Source organism: Oncorhynchus kisutch, linkage group LG11 (assembly GCF_002021735.2).
Source record: "Oncorhynchus kisutch isolate 150728-3 linkage group LG11, Okis_V2, whole genome shotgun sequence".
NCBI classification, from domain to species: Eukaryota; Metazoa; Chordata; class Actinopteri; order Salmoniformes; family Salmonidae; genus Oncorhynchus; species Oncorhynchus kisutch.
The window spans coordinates 66999474-67027310 of NC_034184.2; the positions used below are offsets into that span (position 1 = coordinate 66999474).

Below are 27837 nucleotides of genomic sequence, written 5' to 3' on the forward strand. Positions count from 1 at the left end.
AATACCAAGGGTTCTGTTATGCAAGTGAGGTACAGTGATGAGTGATGGAAAGAGCTTTGGGGCCTGTAAATGAAAGCAGATTCTGTACATTAATTGAATCCATTACAATCATAAGTACGGAGGAAAGGAAAGGAACTGTGTAGCGAATCAAATTCTGTTAGCTGTAATTTAATAGAGTGCACTACAAGACAACATCCTTCTACACTGCTTTACAGAACCTGCGAGAATAGATGACTTTCCACTCGTGCAGTAGGCCAACAGGTTCATTTAAAAGCTAGAGTTAGAGAGCCAGGAGACTCCAGATACGGCCTTTGGCGACTTGGGCACAGGCTAGTTAGGCGTTCACATGGTCGTTCACTTTAGGTACTAGCCACGGCCTTTTACCTAAGAGTGTTGGGGCTAGGTAGGTCAGCAATGGAAAAGGGAAAGGTGGATACCTAGTCAGTTGTACAACTGAATGCATTCAACTGAAATGTGTCTTCCGCATTTAACCCAACCCTTCTGAGTCAGAGAGGTGCGGGGGGGGGGGGGGGGCTGCCTTAATCGACATCCACATCTTCCAGCACCGGGGAACTGTGCATTAACTGCCTTGCTCAGGGGCAGAACAACATATTTTTACCATGTCAGCTCAGGGACTCGATCCAGCAACCTTTTGGTTACTGGCCCAACGCTCTAAATGGATCAGGAAAAAATGTTTTAGGAAACAATTCTACATCTGGATAAATTACTGCTCTTGTTGAGAGGTGATCGAGTTCATCCCACTAAATAAAAGTTGAACACATTTCAAGCAGACACACACCAGCGCAAATTCTCAAGAGCAGGTCACACACACTGAGAGGAGGCTTCTCGTCATCATTATTTACACAGTGGATAGTTAAGCGTGTAAATCAACGTTGGATCAAAGGGGAGCCGCCAAGGCCTATATCAGACACCAGGGGTTTCCACATCCACTCTCTGGAGCACTACCTACGAGGGGCCCTAGGAAATAGACACTTGTTTCCTTACTCCCATCACAGCCAGCCCTGTAGGAGAGTACTACATCATTACAGGTCACTATCTACAGCACTCAACCAGCTTAGAGGCTGTGCCAGAGCCAGACACCCCCTTGTGGTGATAGTATGTCATTGCGTGTTAGAGGATACATTTTTATTTTACCTTTATTTAAATAGGCAAGTTAGTTAGGAACAAATTCTTATTTTCAATGACACCCTAGGAACAGTGGGTTAACTGACTTGTTCAGGGGCAGAACAACAGATTTCTACCTTGTCAGCTCAGGGATTCAATCCTGCAACCTTTCAGTTACAAGTCCAATGCTCAAACCACTAGGCTACCTGCCTAGTGGTTTGGGAAGGCTTTGGCTCTTTCTCATTTGTCTTTCCTTAGATTCCTCATGTCCTTCCTTGCCTCCTGCTCACAATGTATTTGAGGAGAAGATTTGAGAGGAGGAACTTTGGAACACTCTTTGAGGAGGGAGGATGAAGAAGACAAATGAGATGTTCAGAACAGCATATTAATGTGACTGGATTGATCAAATATATTTTATTTGTCACTTCTGCTTCAATGTGGAATCTTTAAAACTTCAATTATTCTTCCTAAGGAGTTAAGATGATGAAATGTACAACAACAAACAACCTTCTGTTTGATTGTAGGACTTTATATTTTATAAAATATGCATTCTGTTGGCATTTTACAAACACATTGCAAGTACTGCCATCTCCACCGAGACAATGATGCAATACAGTGATGATTAACATAATGCTTAAGTGCCTACAGCTATACTCTTTCTAAACATCGGCAATATGAACACTTGATAACATAAAAACAACAAAAAACTGAGTTTAAATCCCTCGGAAACAGATACAATACTGCAAGGACCCTTGAAGGGTTTGCTGCTACAAAGCTGCCTAGCACGATAATACTGTAGAAAACGGGGACACTTCGTGTTGCGTAGGCATAGAGACAACATAAAATCAAACGTGGGGACAGGACAAACATAGTACAACACATTCTGGAGTAAAAACACTTCATAATTGTCATCATGCAAGAATAAAACATTTAGAAAATGGCACATATTGAATCACATCTCGATCCATTTCTTATTTGAAATATAGAACATTTCGGAATAGTTTCGGAATAATTATTATCAACATTATAAAGTTATTGCATTTATTTCACATAGGAACTATATGCAAAGCATGTTGTTGCTATTTTTTTGTTGTTCCTACCCATGTGCATCATGGGTAAAGTGATGATTGTCATTTTCATTAAAAACATGGCTGTCGTTCCTCCTTATTTGATATCTTATCTACACTAGAGGAACAATGAGAATCCCTTTTGTGTGTCTTTCAGCCTACGGAGTGGGAATGCTTGCTTGCCTTTGACCTGTTTCACGTTCCAGTATTACTGTCTCAGTCAGCACCTCCCCACTCGCTCTTTATTTACAATAGTACAAATGTAAAACGGAAGTGGGAGAAAGGGGAGGAGAGGGGGAGGAGGCGGAGGAGGGTAATTACACCCCTGAGATTATCTGGGACAAATGTCAGTGTTTGGGAGCGCACCTGTCTGACATCTAGACCTGACTCCCCCTCTGAGACTTAACCACCTGGTTCCTCTCTCTCTCTGTGTCACGCACACACACACACACACACACACACACGTGTGCGTACACATACGCATAAACACAAGCACGCAGGCAAAAACCCACACAAACTCCCCACTCCACAGCTTTAGAGGAGGAGAGAGCTTCTGTTGCAGAATAAAACGGATACAAAACCCTGTGTGATAAAACTCATCTTCCTTATAACGATATATATAGAGCTCTGTGGAACCAAAGCTGGAACCAAAGCTGGAATGTGATTGTGTCTCCGCTTCTCTCGTTCAATTAGGATTCATCTCATAGCTTCTCGTCCATGATTGTGTTGACGCTGGTGCAGTAGAGTTAATGGGATTGATTGTCAAGGCTTTTACAGGCTGATGCTTCCTGTCAGGCAATGACCCGAGAAGGGGTCAGAATACTCCACAACACACCCAGCCTCCTACCTGCGGGGCCTGGCTGGCTAGCAGAGGCTAGCTTGGCCTCGGATAGGCCTGGTGCTAAAGTGAGGAGGAGGCCCAGGGCGAGGCAGAAGAAGATGGGCAGGGAGGAGGGCGTTGAGCTGGCGTGGCCCGCGGACCTGATGGTGGAGATGGAGACCTCGGAGGTGAGGAAGGCAGACAGAGGAACATGGGAGACCAGGGTGGGGCTGCCGTAGTTGATGAGCGAGTCAATCTTCTCTGCCTCCATGCTGCAGGCTTCAATCTGAGACGGGATACACACACACACAATGATCAGGTGAAATTTACAGACACACAGTTTTCTATGCTTTTGTTTGTGTGTGTGTGTATCTTTATCCCCTTCTGAAAATGTTATTTTGGTACAAACGTGTCCCAAACCAGGCTCATTATTTGTGTATGAAACAATCCTAACGAACCACCTACAAGCCCACATTATTGACAAATAGTTCCTATGAATAGAGTCATAGAGAGAATGATGCAAGGCTGGCTGTGAACTCCATTTGCCGGTTTGCATCGATCATTATCGCTCAGGGCTGTTTTTGCAGAGACAGCAATACAATGGGTGGAAAGGGTGTGCAAAACAACTTCATTGGGCGTTTCACCCTAGACGGTAGTGATGAGATGTCTGATTATTTGTCCCAGTGGAGTAAGAGAGATTCTGAGAGAGGACTTTGATTAGTCCCCCAGTAAGAGGGGGTTTGGGTCTCCGGGCTCATGAGGCGTTTAGAAAAGCTTTGTGTTTAACCTTTATTTATCCAGCTTAGTCATTGAAATTAAACCTATTTTCAGGGAGAACTGGAGACGGCAGTTGAACAAATGACAGGGAAATATTGGCCCAGACATGTTTATCATGACTCCTGTGCCCTCCCCGATAAAGTCCCTGTTCAGGATGGCCCAACGTCACAGAACCGTCAGACAGCAATTTATGTATTGTTGCAGAACCAATATGATTGTCTCTCGTGTAGAATTAGGAAGTCGTTTCAGGCAGCTCTATTCAAACATTTCACTGTACTGAGCACACACCCCTGGGACATCTGTGTGACTGAACCATTAGTTCATATTCACTACAGAGCCACCAGAAGGCTAGTCTACAGGCTGTGTCACAACTCACTACGCTCCTCTCCATGAACCCCATCAGACTAACCACAAGCATGGCAAAACATGTTATCTGAACTACATTTCAAACAGGAGGAACCAGAGAGAGAGAGAGAGAGAGAGAGAGAGAGAGAGAGAGAGAGAGAGAGAGAGAGAGAGAGAGAGGGAGAGATAATAGGCATTCCAGCTGGTACATTTGTGGTGAAAAGGTTACCACCAAACACATTTTTTGAGTTTGAGATATAAGCCGAATAAAAAATCCAAATAATCGTCATCTCTTTTCAGAATCTATGAGAAGATAATCACAAAAGTGTCCTCCAAGCCCATTCCGGAATATCCCATGTCTCTAAACACTGCCCTGTGGGCATCCTCTGTGTGAGCGATCAGCTTGTTAACAAATGCCTCCTCTCTTCTTCTGTAATGACTGTGAGGGGGTGGTGAAACAGAGGGCTCAGTTCTGCGTAGGAAACAAAAGCGCTCACAACACCATGATGGGATGATCTGGCCCCAAGGTTTAGTGTATGCTATGCTGATTAGGCTCCAGGTCATGCATTAACCAGGAAGTAAAACTAAGGATGTGTCTCAAATGGCACCCAATTCCCTATATAGTGCACTACTTGGCCTTGGAACACTGAAGAATAGGCCTACAAGCAGGGAATCAATTGTTGTCCGTCTGAGAGGAAGCTCATGTAGCCAGAGCACCAGGCTTATCTATTGTGAACGAAGGACAGTCGATACGTCTCTGTGAGAGAGAGTGATTGGGTGAGTGACAGACAGACAGACAGACAGACAGTCGGGAAGAGAGTGTGTGAGAGAGAGAGACAGACAGACACCTGGTTTGCCCCATCCTGGGCTCAAACCAGGGACCCTCTGAACACCAACAAAGCATCATTACCTGTCACTTCACAAAAGTTGCAGGCATTGTAGAGCAAGGGAAAAGTCTACTTCAAGGTCTCAGAGCTGGTGACATCACCGAAGGAAAGCTATTAGCATGCACCGCAAACTAGCTAGCTCAGTGTCTGCGTAAGTGTGCGTACCTGCAGTGGGGTGGGTTGCTGGTCCACTGGGACGATGAGGACGATGATCTCTGAGTCGATGCTCAGGTAGCCGAAGATGTCACACTGCGGCACGGAGATGTGGAGACGCAGGATCCTCAGGATGTCATGGACCGTCACTGGCTGCTTCCTGTTCAACTGCAACACCAAACCAGGAGGACAAACACAGTCGCACAGAACCAGAGCCAGAGGGGGAAAAGTTTGAGATTCAATTCATTGCAGATAAAGGAAAACTGAACTGCGGGTTTCTTCAAGTTCGTGCTGAATGTGGTCAATACATGTTATTCATCCCCAATTATTAAGAAATATGAAATACCTTTGTGAACAGAAGTTGAAAGGGCAATGAATGTCTTACAGTATAGTGCCTGCTGTCATGGACTGTTTGACACCAATATGGAGGATTGGTTGGAAAAACTATGATGTGTATATCCATTGCTTGTCTGAGTGAGTCATGTCGTCTAGGCCCAAATCCAAAGGCAATTTGTTTGCGATTAGCAGGTTTATGTTCTAGACTTAACGTTGATAAGATGTTTGTGTTGGAAATTAGACTAATAGCCCAGGTTTATAACGAACCTGCTTTGAATTACATGTTGTTGTTTTTTAGCTTATTAGCTGTTATAAGCATGTATACGAGGCATTTCTGGGCATTTGCTCTTAAAGCTGCGGCCCGACCCAGTCATTTCAAACTGGCGAAGAATTCCAGAGGAAGACATGTGATGTTGATGCTTGGTATTTTGGATCTAGGCCTCACTCTAGTGGTCGTTTGGTGTCATTACAGCTCAAAATCAACAGTTGATGCCAAGGGGGTGGCTAATCCCAGTTGAGTAAGACCTAGTCAACTGGGTTTGCAGGCTTTTATTCCAGCCCTGCACAATCATACCTGACACTATGCCCTTGATTAGCAGAATCTAGTGTTTAGAAGCATGGCCGTATAACAAAAGCCTGCACACAGAATTCCGCAGTTGGTGGAGCTATTGCTTATACCTAAGGTTGCACATTTTTGGAAACATTCAATAAATTCTCTGGGTTTTCCTAATGCTCAGTTTTTAGGATTCCGGGAATTAGGAGTTAATAAGCAGGAAATCCGGAATCCTCCAACCATGATTTCTGGAAAACCAGGGAATTTATTGAAATGTACCTACATTTTGCAACCCTACTTATACATAGAGAGTCCTCTTCAATCCACAAAGTAGTGTCCACAGTTTAGATTCAGATATGCAGCAAAACAATTGTTCGTAACATATATAACACAACAGGGAACCTTTTAACCCTTCTTTTTAATGTTAAAATCCATTAAAATCCAACAAAGCAGCCAGATGGTTGGAAAAGTGAGTGAGTGAGAGGGAAGGGGACAACTTTTCTGAAATGGAACACAGCCTGGGACCCAAATAAGTGAGGAGCATGTCAGAAGGTGCTGACCTTAGCAAAGTTGTTAATCTGCTCCTTGTTCCACAGGATCTGCAGCATGCCCGCACACAGAGGACAGCATGCACCTGTGAGAGGAAGGGGTTGCCACCAAGTTGTCAGGGGTCAGAGGTTAGGAGTCAATCACAACAATATCGTAATAAGATTTGTGTTCCTGTGTGGAAAAATCCTAAGTATAACATGAGAGCCTTTATATGTCAAAGTGAACGTGGCTGCGCCACTGAGTGTACTGACCACAGAATTAAATAAAACATTAGATATTATATGATTTCTGTCTCTATTGTACTGACCGGGTGGTGTGACAGGGATGCAACCTGGGGTGGACAGGGCGGGGCAGGGGATCATGTCACAGCCTGAGTCAGAGGCAAACTCTGCCACCGCCCCCACGGCGTGGCACCGCCCCTGATAGTCCACGGCAACGCGGTCCGAGTAGGCCTCGCACACTGTGTTGTACGTCTCGCCGTTGTGGCCGCACACAGGCCGTGCCTTTTTACAGGCATCCTGCACAGAACCCAAACCCATACACACACAGACACAAGAAAGTTTGAGTTAGGATTCAGCCCTTATTAATGTATTTTGTGAAAAATATCATATATTAAAACATAAATACACGTGACCTTTCTACTCTTCATAATACATCACTCATATCCAGATAAACTTAATCAAGGTAAGCTACTCCAATTAGTCACATAGGGAGGCCATTTTTTTATATATCACACAAGGTGTATTGGTTTTCTTTGAATAGCTCTGTACCTCAGCAATACTCTCGGAGAGGGGGAGGGCAGTTAAGTTCTCCTACATCACTGCAAACGGTTTGATTGCGTGCCTCTTGGTTCGGTGACTTGACACCGGGACTGAAGTGGGTTTTTAATGGGTTGTCGTCTACCTTAAACGTGTATAAAACTAAATCTGGTCTGTTCCACTGATGGAGCCACTGCTCAGAGCTACCGAGGCGAGACGCCATCAGGCTGACGTTGTGAGCGACCGCAATGGAGAAACATGATCCTACCAAGGCCTAAACACTAAATAACCACTTGAATTCAACTTTCAGCTTTAATTTTCCACTTTCACAAACACACACACACACACAAACATGGGGGAATTTTGCCTGTATCATGTACAAGCACAGTCCTACACAGGAGATGTATGTGTCTGCAGGTAGACTAAGTGCATGGGCAGACTAAGAACCTAAATGCAACATATTATTTTATTAGACAAAACCATAGGGTATTTCAGCTTTTGGTGGGCTGGGATATCTGCCTCCTCTCATAAACCATGGCAAAAACATACATACTCAGTCAGTTACTAGAGGTAGGATATGCACATTTGGAGTATGTGTGTGTGTTTGTGTTGCAACAGCTGGGCCTTGTTATCCTACCTCTGAATGCAGGCTCTCCATTTAAGCGTTCACGAACACAAACAGAGAAAAGCTTTTCAGAGACTCTAAAAACAAGGATTATCTCTGTGTGATTGACTACATGCTGTGCAGCTCCCTCCAGTAGGGCGATTTTCAAATAGCTGACTGTTTAATGCTATCTAGCAGGTGTTACAATGCTACCTATTGCTGCCTCTCCTTATGAGTTCTGGCATGCCTTCTCATCACAAATTAATTACATGTATTGAATTGTCCAAAAGCCCTTAAACACTGTCAACATTTATAGTCAATTTAGCGCAGTGGTCACCAACCAGTCGATCAACTTGTTGATCTCCAAGGTATTTCTAGTCGATCGCCAAACATTTCTGTAAAAAACACAACGATAAAGCCTTGAGTTCCTATTTCGTTATTAGTCTCGGGCTGTTGGTGATAGGTGCAGCAAATTCAGCTGCCCTGCGTGCCGGGTAGGCAAACTGTTGCCACTGTTGCCACTGAATCTGAAGGTACAACCTCTGCCTTCCCGGTGGGCATGGAGAGGAAATCAAGTGCACTATTCCACTGCTGGCCAATCAGATTGCTCAGATGACCGAGTCTGCAGTAACTTAGCAGCATACAATACAGCTACGGCAAAATTGATACTGTGAGATTTCAAAACGTTTAAAACCATGACTAGAGAGAGACTGTCAACGAATACAGCAAAGAGCTGCTGTTTCTATGAGTGAGTTCTGTCACGCCCTGGCCTTAGTATTCTGTGTTTTTCTTTATTATGTTGGTTAAGCCAGGGGTGATTTATGTGTCTTGTTTTGTCTAGGGGTTTTCTAGTCTATAGGGTTGTGTTCAGTTGAGTGTTCTAGGTAAGTCTATGGTTGCCTGGAGTGGTTCTCAATCAGAGGCAGGTGTTTATCGTTGTCTCTGATTGGGAACCATATTTAGGCAGCCATATTCTTTAGGTATATTGTGGGTGATTGTTCCTGTCTCTGTGTTTTGCACCAGTTAGGACTGTTTCGGTTTTTCCACGTTTATTGTTTTGTATTATGTTCATGTTTCGTTTTTTTATTAAAAAACATGAACTTCAACCACGCTGCGTTTTGGTCCGCCTCTCCTTCCCAGGAAGAAAACCGTTACAGAATCACCCACCACAACAGGACCAAGTGGCGTGGTGACAGGCAGCGGCAACAGGAGCAGCACAAGGCGGAATGGACATGGGATGATGTGTTGGAAGGCAAGGGTTGCTACACATGGGAGGAGATCCTGGCGGGAAAGGATCGCGTCCCATGGGAACAGGTGGAGGGAGCTAGGAAAGCAGAGGCAGCCGGAGAGAGGAGCCGGCGATACGAGGGAACACGGCTGGCAAGGAAGCCCGAGAGTCAGCTCCAAAAATGTAATGGGGGAAGGCACACAGGGAGTATGGCGAAGCCAGGTAGGAGACCTGCGCCAACTTCCTGTGCTTAACGGGGGGCTAGAGACCGGGCAGGCACCGTGTTATGCTGTGGAGCGCACGGTGTCCCCAGTGCGGGTGCATAGCCCGGTGCGGTACATACCAGCTCCTCGTATCGGCCATGCTAGAGTGGGCATCGAGCCAGGTGCCATGAAGCCGGCTCTACGCATCTGGTCTCCAGTGCGTCTCCTTGGGCCGGCGTACATGGCACCAGCTTTACGCATGGTGTCTCTGGTTCGCCTGCACAGCCCAGTGCGGGCTATTCCACCTCGCGGCACTGGCAGGGTGACCGGGAGCATTCAACCAGGTAAGGTTGGGCAGGCTCGGTGCTCAAGAGCTCCAGTGCGCCTGCACGGTCCGGTCTATCCAGTACCACCTCCACGCACCAGCCCTCCGGTGGCACCTCCCTGCACCAGGCTTCCTGTGCGTGTCCTTGGCCCAGTACCACCAGTGCCGACACCACGTATCAGGCCTGCAGTGCGCCTCGCCTGTCCAGCACTGTCAGAGCCTTCCTCCTCTCCAGTGTCGCCTGAGCTGCTCGTCTGCCCAGCGCCGCCTGAGCTGCCCGTCTGTCATGAGCCGCCAGAGTCTCCCATCTGTCATGAGCCGCCAGAGTCTCCCGTCTGTCATGAGCCGCCAGAGTCTCCCGTCTGTCATGAGCCGCAAGAGCCGCCAGTCTGCAAGGAGCCGCCAGAGCCGCCAGTCTGCAAGGAGCCGCCAGAGCCGCCAGTCAGCATGGAGCAGCCAGAGCCGCCAGTCAGCCAGGATCCACCAAAGCTGCCAGTCTGCCAGGATCCGCCAAAGCCGCCAGTCTGCCAGGATCCGCCAGATCCATCAGTCTTCCAGAGCCGCCAGTCTGCCAGGATCCGCCAGAGCCGCCATTCAGCCAGGATCCGCCAGAGCCGCCATTCAGCCAGGATCCGCCAGAGCCGCCATTCAGCCAGGGTCCGCCAGAGCCGCCATTCAGCCAGGATCCGCCAGAGCCGCCATTCAGCCAGGATCCGCAAGAGCCGCCATTCAGCCAGGGTCCGCCAGAGCCGCCATTCAGCCAGGATCCGCCAGAGCCGCCATTCAGCCAGGTTCCGCAAGAGCCGCCATTCAGCCAGGGTCCGCCAGAGCCGCCATTCAGCCAGGATCCGCCAGAGCCGCCATTCAGCCAGGATCCGCCAGAGCCGTCAACCTGCCTGAGCTATCTCTTAGTCTTGGGCTACCTCTCAGTCCTGAGCTACCTATCAGTCCTGAGCTACCTCTCAGTCTTCAGCTACCCCTCAGTCCCGAGCTACCTCAGTCCCGAGCTGCCCCTCAGTCCAGTGGGGCCCTTTGTTAAGGTTACTAGGCCAAGGTCGGCAGTGAGGGTCGCCAATCAAGGGACGCTAAGTAAGCGGACTAAGACTGTGTTGGAGTGGGGTCCAAGTCCTCGCCAGAGCCGCCACAGTGGACAGACGCCCACCCAGACCCTCCACTAATGGTTTAGGTGTACTGTCACGCCCTGGCCTTAGTATTCTGTGTTTTCTTTATTATGTTGGTTAGGCCAGGGTGTGACATGGGTGATTTATGTGTCTTGTTTTGTCTAGGGGTTTTCTAGTCTATGGGGTTGTGTTCAGTTGCGTATTCTAGGTAAGTCTATGGTTGCCTGGAGTGGTTCTCAATCAGAGGCAGATGTTTATCGTTGTCTCTGATTGGAAACCATATTTAGGCAGCCATATTCTTTAGGTATCTTGTGGGTGATTGTTCCTGTCTCTGTGTTTTGCACCAGTTAGGACTGTTTCGGTTTTTCCACGTTTATTGTTATGTATTATGTTCATGTTTCGTTTTTTTTATTAAAAAACATGAACTTCAACCACGCTGCATTTTGGTCCGCCTCTCCTTCGCAGGAGGAAAGCTGTTACAAGTTCATGTTTAATTTCTTACTCAGCACTGTCAACATTTTGTTTTCAACACCATTATAACCCATAAAATGTGCATTCTTCCTACTTCCACTCAGCGCTACAACAAGCACTGCAGCAGTAATGAATGAGTAGGAAAATGTATCTATAGGCTTGCATTGTTGTTATTTTTAGCAGCTTGAGTATTTTTTAATATCAAGGAATATTTCAATTTCTCTGTTCATAAGAGTAACAACATGAATTTGTGCATGAGGCTGAAATAATGCGGTGTGACTCGAGTTCCGATAAGCTTCCATTTTTTAAGTCATGTTAATAAAAAGATTAGAGCGGTAGATCTCGGCATGCATTTTGACTCAGAAAAGGTTGGTGCAGATGCTATGGAAACTTGGAGAGCAGACAAATTGATTGAGACAGTGAATTACTTTCAAATGTTCTACTTCAACAAGTTGCTTTGGCTAACTTTCAAACTGTTACCCGACAATGGCCCATGCAGGACAGGTTCTAGCTCCCTCATATTCAAATCTGGACCTTGAAGACAGTTCCAGTTCCACTCTTCCCCTATAATCAGGGACCCATTTTGACCTGGAACAACAGGTGGGTGCAATTCATTATCAGGTAGAACAGAAAACCAGCAGTAGTCCGGCTGGTGCGTTCTGCCCAACGCATCACCAGGGGCAAACTACCTGCCCTCCTGGACACCTACAGGACCCGATGTCACAGGAAGACCAAAAAGATCATCAAGGACAACAACCACCTGAGCCACTGCCTGTTCACCCCGCTACCATCCAGAAGGCGAGGTCAGTACAGGTGCATCAAAGCTGGGACAGAGAGACTGGAAAATCTCAAGGCCATCAGACTGTTAAACAGCCATCACTAGCACAGAGAGGCTGCTGCCTACATAGAGACTTGAAATAATTGGCCACTCTAATCAATGGATCATTAGTTCTGTTAATAATGCCACTTTAATAATGTTTACATATCTTGCATCACTCATCTCATATTTATGTTGTATTTTATACCATATATTGCATCTTGCCGCTGTCATTGCTCATCCATATATTTATGTGTACAGTATATATTCTTATTCCATTCCTTCACTTAGATTTGTGTGTATTAGGTAGCTGTTGTGGAATTGTTAGATTACATGTTAGATATTGCTGCACTGTTGGAACTAGAAGCACAAACATTTCGCTACACCCGCAATAACATCTGCTAACCATGTGTACGTGACCAATAACGTTTGATTTGATTTGACCTTGGAGGGTACATATTTAAATACTCCTGGTCTAGCTGTTACCTGACAGTGGCCCATATAGGCCAGGGTCTTGTCCATCTGGAGGAGCTGACAGAGGTTGGGGTGCTCCACGTTGTCTGTGTCGCAGGCCAGGTCCATGTGAATCTTGCCACAGCCGGAGGGACGACCAACACACTCATACTGGGGACAGTGGTAGTCAACCATGTCTGTAAGGCACACTCTACGGCTGGGAATGCACCTGAGGACCAGCGGAAGGAGGGGGGGAAAGGGGGTTAATTTAGTGATTATTTTAAGCAGTGGAAGTCCAAAACATGGACACGTTACAGCTATCGCTTTCGTCAGTGTACACAACTATTCTTTTCAAGTAGTGTAGGTCCTTTGGTTGGAGTTGAGCACTGATGTTCCTAATTATTATTGTGAAGTAGTGTACCTTAATGATGTGTTATTCTCACAGCAGACATCAGTGCTTTTTTACCATGTGAATTACCCCATTTACTCCTTTATTTAAAACATAAACCATATTATAATCATAATGGTACCAATCTTTAGGGGAATGTAGTAAATATGTTGACGTATTTATATCAGTACATTAATGCTGATTTTCGATGGGAAACAGAGAGTGAAAATCTATGAAACCTAATGAGCCCTGCCCTTTTGTACACAGTAGAGTTGAACTATACAAAACAAGCAAAAGTTTAGGTAAAAAAGGAGGGACCCTCTCTTTCTTTCTCCACCACAGCCCCCCTATCTCCAAGGTAACCATCCCTGCATCCGTACCTCAGCACCAATCAGGTGCAGCTAGATTTTTATCACCTTGTTTACGGAAAAATAACAAATGTTTGAGAGATCCCACCAACTCTCTGTGCCTTTGAACAGATGGCCAAGGGGAGACATTATAGAATGAGTTTGCAGTGCTTTACATAAGGAAGGATGCCAAAACACATTCTTCTTTACTGTGTGGAGGGGAGAGGGGGGTAAAATGCGTCCGTATCACGTTTCGGGTAAGACCCAGATGCAGAGAGTGTCGAAGTAACAAAAGTTTATTACTAGTACAGGGGGAGGCAAAATGACAGGTCAAGGGCAGCCAGAGGTCAGTAATCATGGTAGGGTGCAAAAGGTCCAGAACGGCAGGCAGGCCCAGGGTCAGGGCAGGTAGAATGGTCAAAACCGGGAAAAACTAGAAAACAGGAACAAGAGCAAGGGGGAAAACGCTGGTAGGTTTCACGAAAAAAAAAGGAACCGGCAACAGACAAACAGAGAACACAGGTAAAAATACACTGGGGATAATGGGGAAGATTGGTGACACTTGGAGGGGGTGGAGACAAGCACAAAGATAGGTGAAACAGATCAGGGTGTGACAGACCAGCTCTGATGTTTCGTAGTAATAGGAGTTAACACGGAGCCATGTGTGGTTAAGGAGTGTGTCCTAACCATAGAATTAGGAATTAGAATAATAATAATAGTCATTTAATAGGATCTCTATGGTCCTAATAATGTGCCATCCAGGGAAAGAGGAAGCAATGTTAGATGGACGATGCTGTCTGGGGAAGAGGGAGCGATGATAGATGGATGATGTTGTCTGGGGAAGAGGGAGCGATGTTAGATGGATGATGTTGTCTGGGGAAGAGGGAGCGATGATAGATGGACGATGCTGTCTGGGGAAGAGCGAGTGATGTTGGATGGACGATGCTGTCTGGGGAAGAGGGAGCGATGTTAGATGGACAATGCTGTCTGGGGATGAGGGAGCGATGTTAGATGGACTATGCTGTCTGGGGAAGAGGGAGCGATGTTAGATGGACTATGCTGTCTGGGGAAGAGGGAGCGATGTTAGATGGACGATGCTGTCTGGGGAAGAGGGAGCGATGTTCGATGGCCGATGCTGTCTGGAGAAGAGGGAGCGATGTTAGATGGACGATGCTGTCTGGGGAAGAGGTAGTGATGTTAGATGGACGATGCTGTCTGGGGAAGAGGAAGCAATGTTAGATGGACGATGCTGTCTGGGGAAGAGGGAGCGATGTTCGATGGCTGATGCTGTCTGGGGAAGAGGGAGCGATGTTAGAGGGACGATGCTGTCTGGGGAAGAGTGAGTGATGTTGGATGGACGATGCTGTCTGGGGAAAGAGGGAGCGATGTTAGATGGACAATGCTGTCTGGGGATGAGGGAGCGATGTTAGATGGACGATGCTGTCTGGGGAAGAGGGAGCGATGTTAGATGGACGATGCTGTCTGGGGATGAGGGAGCGATGTTAGAGGGACGATGCGCTCTGGGGAAGAGGGAGCGATGTTCGATGGCCGATGCTGTCTGGAGAAGAGGGAGCGATGTTAGAGGGACGATGCTGTCTGGGGAAGAGGGAGCGATGTTAGATGGACGATGCTGTCTGGGGATGAGGGAGCGATGTTTGATGGACGATGCTGTCTGGGGAAGAGGGAGCGATGTTAGATGGACTATGCTGTCTGGAGAAGAGGGAGCGATGTTCGATGGCCGATGCTGTCTGGAGAAGAGGGAGCGATGTTAGAGGGACGATGCTGTCTGGGGAAGAGGGAGCGATGTTAGATGGACGATGCTGTCTGGGGATGAGGGAGCGATGTTTGATGGACGATGCTGTCTGGGGAAGAGGGAGCGATGTTAGATGGACTATGCTGTCTGGAGAAGAGGGAGCGATGTTCGATGGCCGATGCTGTCTGGAGAAGAGGGAGCGATGTTAGAGGGACGATGCTCTCTGGGGAAGAGGGAGCGATGTTAGATGGACGATGATGTCTGGGGATGAGGGAGCGATGTTTGATGGACGATGCTGTCTGGGGAAGAGGGAGCGATGTTAGATGGACTATGCTGTCTGGGGAAGAGGGAGTGATGTTAGATGGACGATGCTGTCTGGAGAAGAGGGAGCGATGTTAGATGGACGATGTTGTCTGGGGAAGAGGTAGTGATGTTAGATGGACGATGCTGTCTGGGGAAGAGGAAGCAATGTTAGATGGATGATGCTGTCTGGGGAAGAGGGAGCGATGTTCGATGGCTGATGCTGTCTGGAGAAGAGGGAGCGATGTTAGAGGGACGATGCTGTCTGGAGAAGAGGGAGCGATGTTAGATGGACGATGCTGTCTGGGGAAGAGGGAGTGATGTTAGATGGACGATGCTGTCTGGAGAAGAGGGAGCGATGTTAGATGGACGATGCTGTCTGGGGAAGAGGTAGTGATGTTAGATGGACGATGCTGTCTGGGGAAAGAGGGAGCGATGTTAGATGGACAATGCTGTCTGGGGAAGAGGGAGCGATGTTAGATGGACGATGCTGTCTGGGGATGAGGGAGCGATGTTAGAGGGACGATGCGCTCTGGGGAAGAGGGAGCGATGTTCGATGGCCGATGCTGTCTGGAGAAGAGGGAGTGATGTTAGAGGGACGATGCTGTCTGGGGAAGAGGGAGCGATGTTAGATGGACGATGCTGTCTGGGGATGAGGGAGCGATGTTAGAGGGACGATGCTGTCTGGGGAAGAGGGAGCGATGTTAGATGGACGATGCTGTCTGGGGATGAGGGAGCGATGTTTGATGGACGATGCTGTCTGGGGAAGAGGGAGCGATGTTAGATGGACTATGCTGTCTGGGGAAGAGGGAGTGATGTTAGATGGACGATGCTGTCTGGGGAAGAGGGAGCGATGTTCGATGGCCGATGCTGTCTGGAGAAGAGGGAGCGATGTTAGATGGACGATGTTGTCTGGGGAAGAGGTAGTGATGTTAGATGGACGATGCTGTCTGGGGAAGAGGAAGCAATGTTAGATGGATGATGCTGTCTGGGGAAGAGGGAGCGATGTTCGATGGCTGATGCTGTCTGGAGAAGAGGGAGCGATGTTAGAGGGACGATGCTGTCTGGAGAAGAGGGAGCGATGTTAGATGGACGATGCTGTCTGGGGAAGAGGGAGTGATGTTAGATGGACGATGCTGTCTGGAGAAGAGGGAGCGATGTTAGATGGACGATGCTGTCTGGGGAAGAGGTAGTGATGTTAGATGGACGATGCTGTCTGGGGAAAGAGGGAGCGATGTTAGATGGACAATGCTGTCTGGGGAAGAGGGAGCGATGTTAGATGGACGATGCTGTCTGGGGATGAGGGAGCGATGTTAGAGGGACGATGCGCTCTGGGGAAGAGGGAGCGATGTTCGATGGCCGATGCTGTCTGGAGAAGAGGGAGCGATGTTAGAGGGACGATGCTGTCTGGGGAAGAGGGAGCGATGTTAGATGGACGATGCTGTCTGGGGATGAGGGAGCGATGTTTGATGGACAATGCTGTCTGGGGAAGAGGGAGCGATGTTAGATGGACTATGCTGTCTGAAGAAGAGGGAGCGATGTTCGATGGCCGATGCTGTCTGGAGAAGAGGGAGCGATGTTAGAGGGACGATGCTGTCTGGGGAAGAGGGAGCGATGTTAGATGGACGATGCTGTCTGGGGATGAGGGAGCGATGTTTGATGGACGATGCTGTCTGGGGAAGAGGGAGCGATGTTAGATGGACTATGCTGTCTGGGGAAGAGGGAGTGATGTTAGATGGACGATGCTGTCTGGGGAAGAGGGAGCGATGTTCGATGGCCGATGCTGTCTGGAGAAGAGGGAGCGATGTTAGATGGACGATGCTGTCTGGGGAAGAGGTAGTGATGTTAGATGGACGATGCTGTCTGGGGAAGAGGAAGCAATGTTAGATGGACGATGCTGTCTGGGGAAGAGGGAGCGATGTTAGATGGACGATGCTGTCTGGGGAAGAGGAAGCAATGTTAGATGGATGATGCTGTCTGGGGAAGAGGGAGCGATGTTCGATGGCTGATGCTGTCTGGAGAAGAGGGAGCGATGTTAGAGGGACGATGCTGTCTGGAGAAGAGGGAGCGATGTTAGATGGACGATGCTGTCTGGGGAAGAGGGAGCGATGTTAGAGGGACGATGCTGTCTGGAGAAGAGGGAGCGATGTTAGATGGACGATGCTGTCTGGGGAAGAGGGAGCGATGTTAGATGGACTATGCTGTCTGGGGAAGAGTGAGTGATGTTGGATGGGCGATGCTGTCTGGGGAAAGAGGGAGCGATGTTAGATGGACAATGCTGTCTGGGGAAGAGGGAGCGATGTTAGATGGACGATGCTGTCTGGGGATGAGGGAGCGATGTTAGAGGGACGATGCGCTCTGGGGAAGAGGGAGCGATGTTCGATGGCCGATGCTGTCTGGGGATGCGCGAGCGATGTTTGATGGACGATGCTGTCTGGGGAAGAGGTAGTGATGTTAGATGGACGATGCTGTCTGGGGATGAGGAAGCAATGTTAGATGGACAATGCTGTCTGGGGAAGAGGGAGCGATTTTAGATGGACGATGCTGTCTGGGGAAGAGGGAGCGATGTTAGAGGGACAATGCTGTCTGGAGAAGAGGGAGCGATGTTCGATGGCCGATGTTGTCTAGAGAAGAGGGAGCGATGTTAGAGGGACGATGCTGTCTGGGGAAGAGGTAGTGATGTTAGATGGACGATGCTGTCTGGGGATGAGGGAGCGATGTTAGAGGGACGATGCTGTCTGGGGAAGAGGTAGCGATGTTAGATGGACAATGCTGTCTGGGGAAGAGGTAGTGATGTTAGATGGACGATGCTGTCTGGGGAAGAGGAAGCAATGTTAGATGGACGATGCTGTCTGGGGAAGAGGGAGTGATGTTAGATAGATGATGCTCTTTGAGGAAGAGGCAGTGATGTTAGATGGATGATGCTGTATGGGGAAGAGGGAGTGACCCTCAGGGCTCTGGGAGCTCAAGGCCATTCCGGAGGGGAGGGTTACAACACACCCCATACAGGCACGCCTTATGACACAGTTACCGCCGGCAACCACAGGGGGACACACAGCCTGGCCACACCTGAATAAACAACCACTGGATATGAGGCAGTTTGAGAGGGGGATTTCAAGAAAAAGCGGAAGAGAGGAGAAGGGTGCAGGAAAATAGGATCTATCAAGAGAGGAAATAACACTCGTGGACAATGTTCCCTCTAAGTTGCGCGCCTGCCTGCAGCAGCCCTGAGACTGCAGCGCAGCTTCCTGGGACTGCCACGCAGAACAAATATTAGCCCACAGAGAGAAGCACGAGATTGCACTCAACTTTCTATAGCAGTGGTAGCCAACCAGCCGACCTCTAAGGCATTCCTAGTCAATCGCCAAACATTTATGGAAAAAAACAAATGAATAACTTTTTTATTTGTCTTGGGCTGTTGGCTGTAGGTGCACCGGATTCAGCAGCAAACTCTTCCTTCCCGGCGGGTCCAGAGAGCAAATCAAGTGCACTATAGGTCTACAGCTGGCCAATCGGATGGCTCAGAGCGAGAGCTGCATGTAGCCATGTGTGCATATTTTGTTCATATCCTTTGGTGCAGTAGTTACTAAGTTATTAGCCCAGTTATAGATCATTTCTAGTCAGCAATAGGGAAGGGATTGCTTCCTACAAGCACACGAAATGTGTGCATTTCTAAACATCTTTGAAAAGCAAGTCAGGTAGTGATTTTTTTCTCCCAGTGTTGTATTTTGAGACAGGCTAGAATAAGCTAAGTAGCCAATAGGCAGAGGGTAGCATAATTTGTCTGATTCTCTGTAATAATGGTATGGGAATAATAATGCATTTGATTTTGTAAAGTGATTTATTGCATCAAAAAACACAACAAAATGTTCAGTCGCCTCCTTGTCTGTAGGATAAGTGGATAAACAGGTTTTTTAATGGTAGGCCACTCTGGCAGGCGTACATTATGATCAAATAGCCACAGTAGCCTACTTGACCACTGTTAAAACTGTAATTTAAAGCGGATACAGCCTCATTGTTCACAGTAAACGCGTGCTGGAAGTTGCCCAGAATTTTCACAACATTCAAGTAGGCTTGTTCTGCGCTCAGCAGAACTGAAATTTTCTCAACGTCTACATTTTTTTGAGGGAACATTGCTAGTTGACTGAGATGGAAGAGGATCAGGGCTCAAGGCCTCTGTTAGGAGAGATATAGCGTCCTCTAGAGTAGAGGTGTCCAGTCTTATCCACTAAGGCTGTATGGAATGCTTTGAAAATGCATCCTCCCTACCTTCCTTCCTTGAAGTAATCATTGATCGGACATGGTATGCACATAGTGGAACCTCTGCACTCACCAATCCAATTGTGTTGAATCAGTCATTATTCCAATAAACAAACGATTGAAGGAAAGAAGGAGTGATGGAGTATCTCACCTCTGGTTCTTCTGGCAGGGGTTGGGAGAACAGGGGTCGCTGCTGCGGCAGTGGCCAAACACAAACTGGTTGTCTTTGAAGCCCATGCAGCGGGCCACACAGGCACTGGGGTAGGTGCGGCCATTACGGGCACACACTGGCACGAAGCGGTCAGGGCAGCCACATGGGAGCCCTATGGAGAGGAGGAGAGAGGGAGAGAGAGAGAGGGGAAGGGGGAGAGAAATTAGGGAAAATGCTTTCAGGATCAGGAAAAAATAAACATTATAGCAAGACCATCAACACACACACTGTTCTTTGTTTCTCTCTCACACACACACCAGTGAAGCGGCGGCGGTCCTCGTCTGAGCTGTCGGCGCTGAGGCACTGGCGGGTGGAGCAGATGGTCTCTCCAGCGAAGCAGGAACAGGGGTGGCAGTCTACCCTGAAGGACGTCCCATGGTCTGAAGGACAAGGACACATCGTCACCCTGTGAGACCTTGTCTGATTTCAGTGGTTATTGGGCTGCAAATGTAACTGTTATCTGACACTTTGAGTCCTCCAGCAGCTGATAGACTTAAACTATGCGATCTGGGTCATGGCACCTACAGTTGTCATGGTTCCACCTTTATCCTTAAGCACTGATTCCTCATCTGGTCTCTTCTCTGCACCTGGGTCCAGCCTCACCACATCACAACAGTATTAGACCTGGGAGCTGATATGAGACTTGACTTCTACAAGATACTCTTCTGCTGTGTCTGTGGGGCAGTCCCACTTCTTAGGAATTTGTTATTGTTTTTTTATTGAACAAATAGGACAATGGAGAGATAGCAGGGAAGATTGCGATTCAGTAGGGCGTGGGTGGGATTTGAAACCATGCCGACTCTGGTACAGTATGTGTGTTCCAGGTTCTGCGGCTCTAACTGCTACACCACACAGGCCACATCTACAAGACAGGCTGTGGAAGTTAAAGCAACCCTCGGGTTTGGGCTGTCCTGGTATACCTTAACTTTATTTCTTTAGGATCTGAAACACAAAAAAATTATCTTTAACTAAACTCAGGCTTCCCTATAGGATTACTTCATGTTCCTCTCCTAATGCTGGATATAAGAACTCCGAAGCCCCACCACTCTCACTCTCAGGCAAACCACATCTGTGTCAAATAAGGCTGAAACGTCTGACCCCCCTTTTGAACCGGAGCGAAAACAAACATAAAAGCAAAAGCAATAAACTGATTTGGGTTCAAACAAATGTAGATTCAAAGCCGGTACATTAAACAAAGGGGGGAAGGGGGAAAAAATGCTAATATAAAACCTAGATATGAAAGACAATCCTGTTGTTCAAAGTGTTGTTTCTCTATGGGGATATGATTAGCCACTAGGCCACTAGGGGGCAACATCACAGAGTGACTAAGGCCATGTGTAGCCTAGAGGGGGATGTGGTTACTCTATGCTGAATTCTTCCCTGCTGTTCACAGAAGAGTGTGTGTGTGTGTGTGTGTATGTGTGTGTGTGTGTGTGAGATGAAGAGAGAGAGAGAGACAGAGAGAGAGAGAGAGAGAGAGAGAGAGAGAGAGAGAGAGAGAGAGAGAGAGAGAGAGAGAGAGGAGACTGGCTCCTTTCAAGTCACAGTATTGACATATAGGGCGGGCCAGAGGGAGACCGCGGGAAGGAAATACCAACATGCGGTTGGTTGGGTGCCTTATTTTTTTTTTAAATTTTTTTATGTAGTGTTGCCATGCTGCTAGGGGAAGAAGAAGAGTGGCAGTGATGTTTACACTACAGGAAGCATTTTACTTTCACAACCAGGCACAACAGCACCCAGAACTCCTCCACAGAGCTCTCTCCAGTCCCAAGTCAACTCCTGGGTCGTGTTCATCAGGGCAAAATGTTTTGATGCGGAATATAAAAATAAGGGTTCCTTTTTTTGAGTTCAGGTATTGTGCTTCCAAGTTTTCCCGTTTTGTGCCTACTGAACACAATTGTGGTCCAACAGTCAGTTGTCAGCTTCAGACGTATAACAACAAATGTGCCCAATGTCGGCATGTCTAAATTGTTCCTTTATAGCTGAAAACCAGATGGATGCTACACATTGGTGGTGAATGGGGCAAATAAAACTACCCTCACACAATGTAAAGTGTTCTGTGCTTTTAAAATAGTAAGATCTACTGAAAAGTGTCACATGAATTCGAGCCATTTAGAACAAGTAAGCGGTAGCTTACTTTTTCTTTGTCCCCCAACAATGCAAGTCTTGGAGGTGTCTATGCAGGGCATCTCAGCACAGTTCTCCAGCCTTCCACTCTGGCCACAGGTACACACCTCGAAGCAACCCGCCTGCCCATTACGCATGGGCACCTGGATACGGGCTTCCAGGTGGACCAGGAACTCTGAGGCTTCGCCCAGTTTACAGCCTGCACACACGCACGCACGTATGTACACACAAACACACACACACCCAGAACACAGTACAGTCAGACTAACTGTTCATGTCTACACACATGCACATGTATTTACAGTGGACATAGGCACCTCCTAGGGGCACAAGACGGTATGGTATGCTATGACACATTGCCTTCTCCTAGCAGCAGTGATGTCATGATACCAGGTTAAGTATCATTATACTCGATAACAAAACAATGCCACTGAAAAAAGAAAGCAGGAAGAAGGACTGTGGTTTGTCCCTTTTTTTGGGGGTGGGGGGGGGGGGGGGGGGGTCACTCAAAATCACACTTTTTTAATAGAAAAATTATACAAGTCCACAACAATGCTTAACTTAACTCTTTACCCTCGTGGGAATTGGCCTACAGAAGAAACATGAAAAGCATGTGCATAAGCATGGTAGTAATTGGCCTATATGTATAGTGCTACATTGAAATGTTTCTTACAGAAGATATATTAAATGCATAAGCATGGTAGCAATTGAAAGGGAACAGTTTGGAGGTAATGGGAAAATGATTAGACCAAAGTTGAGGACCTAACAGTTCACCTGACACAAGACTGAAACCAAACATTACACTGTTGATTTTATGTGCATTTTACATTTACTTTACTTTTCTCCAAATTTGTTGATAACAAAATCTCAAAATACACTGGATACATTCAGTAACATGATAACAGTATTCCTGGAAAATGTGGGGTAGGTTCAACATAAGGCAAATAAAATGACAAGGGTTTGAGTGAGAGGACTAACTGGAGTCTCAAAGTGTGCACAGTTCCTAAATAATTTCAATGCACTTTATGACTCAAAGAAGAGTCTTGAACTATAAGGTGTTTTTTTTCTAGCTCTCCTAGCTGTGCCATTGAGGAACTAGAGCAAGCACACTTGCAGTTGTTTTGTTTGGAACACAGCCCTGCATCCCCGCCATCACACAATTACTCTTGTTGTTTACGCAATCCAAAAACGGTTAATTATGAATCGATATCTGGGTCAGAAAGCTGCAGGGAATGCGAATCACTGATGCATTCTGTTTGTTTTATAATAAACTTGGGCAAATGAATTACTTTTCTATTAAGTTCAATACATTTAGATGGTGAGACAGATTTGATAGAAGAACCGAAGGTAACAAAATTCTACTACCAAATTGTGTTTGTAGTATGGAAAAAGTACAGACGTTACGATATGCCGTTAAATACTACTTAGTAGAACAAGCTCAAAACAGTGTGTCTCTATGTACAGTGGATACGGGTTACGTGGCGGTATGATATGTCGTTATACTGTACCAGGCACACAGAAGTAGGGCAGGCAGTCCTGTCCTGGCTGACAGCCCTTCCTGTTCACCTCACACAGGTGGTTGCTGAGACAGGGGTTGGGGTTACAGGGGTGGATGACCTCCTCAATGATGTTACCCAGGGAGCTAGGAGCTGTGTGGGGACGAATGAGCCATTTCATTTGAAGCTTTAGAGAACTCTGAGATGAATCATGTATCCTTGTAATAACTGGACTCCTTGCATGTATGTGTAATCATGAAAATACTTTTTCATTGTGTGAATATGAATCATATAAATCGGTAAGTCCTTTCAATTGGTAATGGTAAGGTAACAGTGCTAGTTGTTCAAACACACACACACACACACACTCACTGAGATATCTCTCCAGGGGGATGCAGCGTTCAGGGTCGTCTATGGGGGAAAGGATCTCACAGATGCGCTCGGCTGTCTGTCCCTCGTGGAAGCGTTTGTGGTCACCACACTGTGTCAGGATGTCTACACAGTCCGACCTGAAGGGTTGTCAACAGCAGGGGAAACGGCCAGTGAGGGACAGGGTGAGGAACATTCACTATTGCAAGAAGGGTTGCATAATTTCGGGAATGTTCAATAAATTCCCTGGTTTTCCTGGAATTAGTAGGGAATAAACAGGACATCCGGAATCATCCAAACAGGATTTATTGAAAGTTCGCTGAATTTTACAAACCTAATCGCAACGCTGCAAGGTGTTTCGAAATGATCGAAGGCTACGCAGCGTTTACGTAACTCGAAACTCCTTTCTAGTTCGTATTTGACTGTGAAAGATTTTCATTCAGTGCAACACATATCTAAAAACAGTTTCAAACCGATTAAAGATGCTGAACTTTAACCCAGTGTAGAGTTTAGCCAGGTCACATACAAACAGAGACATACTGTAGCATCGTCTGGCTTGACAGATACAGCAGAAGGCTATTATTGAAAGTGAGGTCAGACGAAACACAAGACAGATTCCTATTCCCTGCATACATCGCACAGCATCCTCCTAGTGCCGGGAAAGCTTAGGTGCAGACATTAAAGTGCTGGACTTGTGTTTGAAGTGACTTGGGCTGCTCTCAGGCTTGCCACTGGCCCATATGTTACATTCCCAACCGTCTGTCTGCTCTGTTGATTTGCCATCCTGGGGTGTAATTTCCTTTCTAGTCCTTTATTGCGGTCTCAGCTTTTCTTACCCACACTGAGTTAAGAATGCATGTTGCGTTTCTGTTGCCTTGAGCGGGCTAATGTAATAACGTACCTTTGTGCTGCAGGTAATCAGTATGGTACACCTGGCATTCCACACACTGAGCCAAATAGGATTGACAAAACAATTATGTGTGAAAGAAAAGTCATTCACCCGAGAGCCGAAGATTAAGAGATTAAGTTGAGTTGTACAGTCTGTGTATGAGTAATTATTTAAAGAGACAGATTATTTGTACATGGGCATAAGCATGCATGCACACACTCATGTACACGTACACACATAGACACACACACACACACACAGACACAGACACAGACACACACATTTCTTGCTCAGACATGAACAGCGGAGCCACAGCGTTTAGTTGTACTGGACAAGGCCAATACAACATGCCAATCTAAGTCCTGACTGATGTATGTGGGGTTCTGTCCTGCCATCGCTCACTGACATCCCGTCTTTGTCCTCTGTGGCTGGGTATAGAGGGGGGGAGAGCCTGGGCGGGGATACAGAGCTCCAGACAGGCCCCCTGACATCCCAAAGCAGCCCAGGAAGAATGACTCTGAAAGGGGTAGCGTGAGGAGGCCTAATCCCCCCCTACCTCCAGAACAATGAAGGAGTGTGTGTCTGTCTGTCTGTCTATGTGTGTGTGTGTCTGCCCAAGGGCTCCCCCTAGAAATGCAAATGTAAATAAAGGTGCAACAAAAGGCCACTGTCACACACGTGTAGCACCTGTGAATAAAGCCTGTCAGCTGGAACACGCTCCTGACCACATTGATAAGGCCTCCACATGCATTGGCTGTTACAGCCCTGAGGGCTAGCCTAGTGTACAGGTAAATGCTGGTGTGTTAACCACAGTCACTAACATGCTAACTACCCCATTCAGCCTGACAGAAACCCAGGTGTGATTGCTCTCAGAGGAAAAAGCTCCAATCAAAAGATTTGCTTTCAGTCAAAGGATCTGCACATAAATAACCTGAGGTGGGATAGTGAGTCAAGCCATGCAGAAACCACAACATCCTCCTCCCTGAGTCAATCTAACTACATGTTGTGTCAGCAGAGCGCTCTATATGAGATCACCTGTATTTGGTTCATGTGGTTTTAGGTTCCAGCTGGTACTTTGTCGGTCGTTTCCTGAGGGGGACTTTTTACTGTGACAACGGGAGTCGATTGAAGGTGAAGGTGGGATGCTGTATGTACTTATTTAACTATTTATTAACTTTTATTTTACCAGGTGGGTGATTTCAACATAGAATGTTTTCTCAAAGGCGGGATAAATGGTAACGCATTAACAGCAGACTCACATTAAGCCAATCTCTGGACTAAAAAGCACTTTAAATGGGGATTCTCCAATGGACACTTTTTAGTCCAGGAGATGGCTTAACCTGGGTCTGGGAAACTAGACCAAAGTCATACTAAATACGTGAAGTCAATTAACAGAATGAGAACAGGGTACATACTTGCAGATGACGCTGCCGCGGGACTTGCTGTAGCAGGGTTTGATCTGCAGGGCGCAGGCCACAGCCTTCCACATCTCCGGACGACACTTCCTGATGTCCAGGACGGGGATGTTCATAAAGGGCATCTTGATCGTCCCATTGGACCACAGCTTGATGTCGTTCATGGCGCCCTGGTCTGATTGGATGTTACAGCTACGGAACAGCTCAGTGGGCCTGGAGTCAATAAGACCGGGAGACAGATAGAATTAGCAGATGGACTCAATAGAACACGCATCTATCAGAATGAATACAAATGTGCACACAACAGAAACACAGAGAATCGGTTAACATTTTTGGGGTGGGTGCTAGGTTGCTTCGACTCGAGGTTAGGACATGGATACAAAGTGAGTCACAGAGTGAATCTTACTACAGAAGACAAAAACCCATGTCCATATAAACCAAAACGTAACACACAACACTGCCGCTGTCTCTGTCTAATGGGTTGCACAGTCACTCTGCCCTGTGAGTCCAGATGTTGTGTCCACAGCTCAACAGCACATGGATGTGGCTGTGATGATGTCACACCCCGGGCAGCCGGATGGCCACTGTTTACTACTGTTAGTCACTGCAGAAACATCCCAGATACAAGCCAGGGAACAAAAGACCAACGGCTGGTGCCGAGAAGCACTACTTCCTGAAGAAACCTGTTGCTGGGCGAGGACTATTTTCTTTAATGATCTACGGGAGGGAGGAAGTGTCTTTCATGTACGTCCAGTGTGGACCGGGTGATTGGTAGGTTTATGTAGGTCCAGTGTGGGCTGGGTGATTGGTAGGTTTATGTAGGTCCAGTGTGGGCTGGGTGATTGGTAGGTTTATGTAGGTCCAGTGTGGGCTGGGTGATTGGTAGGTTTATGTAGGTCCAGTGTGGGCTGGGTGATTGGTAGGTTTATGTAGGTCCAGTGTGGGCTGGGTGATTGGTAGGTTTATGTAGGTCCAGTGTGGGACGGGCGATTGGTAGGTGTATGTAGGTCCAGTGTGGACCGGGTGATTGGTAGGTTTATGTAGGTCCAGTGTGGACCGGGTGATTGGTAGGTTTATGTAGGTCCAGTGTGGACCGGGTGATTGGTAGGTTTATGTAGGTCCAGTGTGGGCTGGGTGATTGGTAGGTTTATGTAGGTCCAGTGTGGGCTGGGTGATTGGTAGGTTTATGTAGGTCCAGTGTGGGCTGGGTGATTGGCTGGTGTATGTAGGTCCAGTGTGGACCGGGTGATTGGTAGGATTATGTAGGTCCTGTGTGGGCTGGGTGATTGGTAGGTTTATGTAGGTCCAGTGTGGGCCGGGTGATTGGTAGGTTTATGTTGGTCCAGTGTGGACCGGGTGATTGGTAGGTTTATGTAGGTCCAGTGTGGACCGGGTGATTGGTAGGTTTATGTAGGTCCAGTGTGAGCTGGGTGATTGGTAGGTTTATGTAGGTCCAGTGTGGACCGGGTGATTGGTAGGTGTATGTAGGTCCAGTGTGGACCGGGTGATTGGTAGGTGTATGTAGGTCCAGTGTGGACCGGTTGATTGGTAGGTTTATGTAGGTCCAGTGTGGACCGGGTGATTGGTAGGTTTATGTAGGTCCAGTGTGGGCTGGGTGATTGGTAGGTGTATGTAGGTCCAGTGTGGGCCGGGTGATTGGTAGGTTTATGTAGGTCCAGTGTGGACCGGG

General features: G+C 47.3%; 1 protein-coding gene across 1 annotated transcript in view; it reads right to left on the reverse strand.

Annotated features, from left to right (window-relative positions):
• Positions 1 to 1633: 1633 nt before the first annotated feature.
• The window catches only part of LOC109899369 (reversion-inducing cysteine-rich protein with Kazal motifs), a 60977-nt gene continuing 34773 nt past the window's right edge, over positions 1634 to 27837 (reverse strand). Inside the window, exons 11-21 of the mRNA XM_020494549.2 lie at positions 26148 to 26360; positions 23847 to 23983; positions 23487 to 23627; positions 21989 to 22177; positions 20109 to 20231; positions 19792 to 19963; positions 12626 to 12821; positions 6920 to 7130; positions 6624 to 6697; positions 5187 to 5342; positions 1634 to 3298 (exon numbers count right to left, since the gene is read on the reverse strand). Coding sequence (XP_020350138.2) covers positions 2984 to 3298; positions 5187 to 5342; positions 6624 to 6697; positions 6920 to 7130; positions 12626 to 12821; positions 19792 to 19963; positions 20109 to 20231; positions 21989 to 22177; positions 23487 to 23627; positions 23847 to 23983; positions 26148 to 26360 — 1927 coding nt within the window. The 3' untranslated portion in view covers positions 1634 to 2983. The remainder of the gene's footprint in view (positions 3299 to 5186; positions 5343 to 6623; positions 6698 to 6919; positions 7131 to 12625; positions 12822 to 19791; positions 19964 to 20108; positions 20232 to 21988; positions 22178 to 23486; positions 23628 to 23846; positions 23984 to 26147; positions 26361 to 27837) is intronic.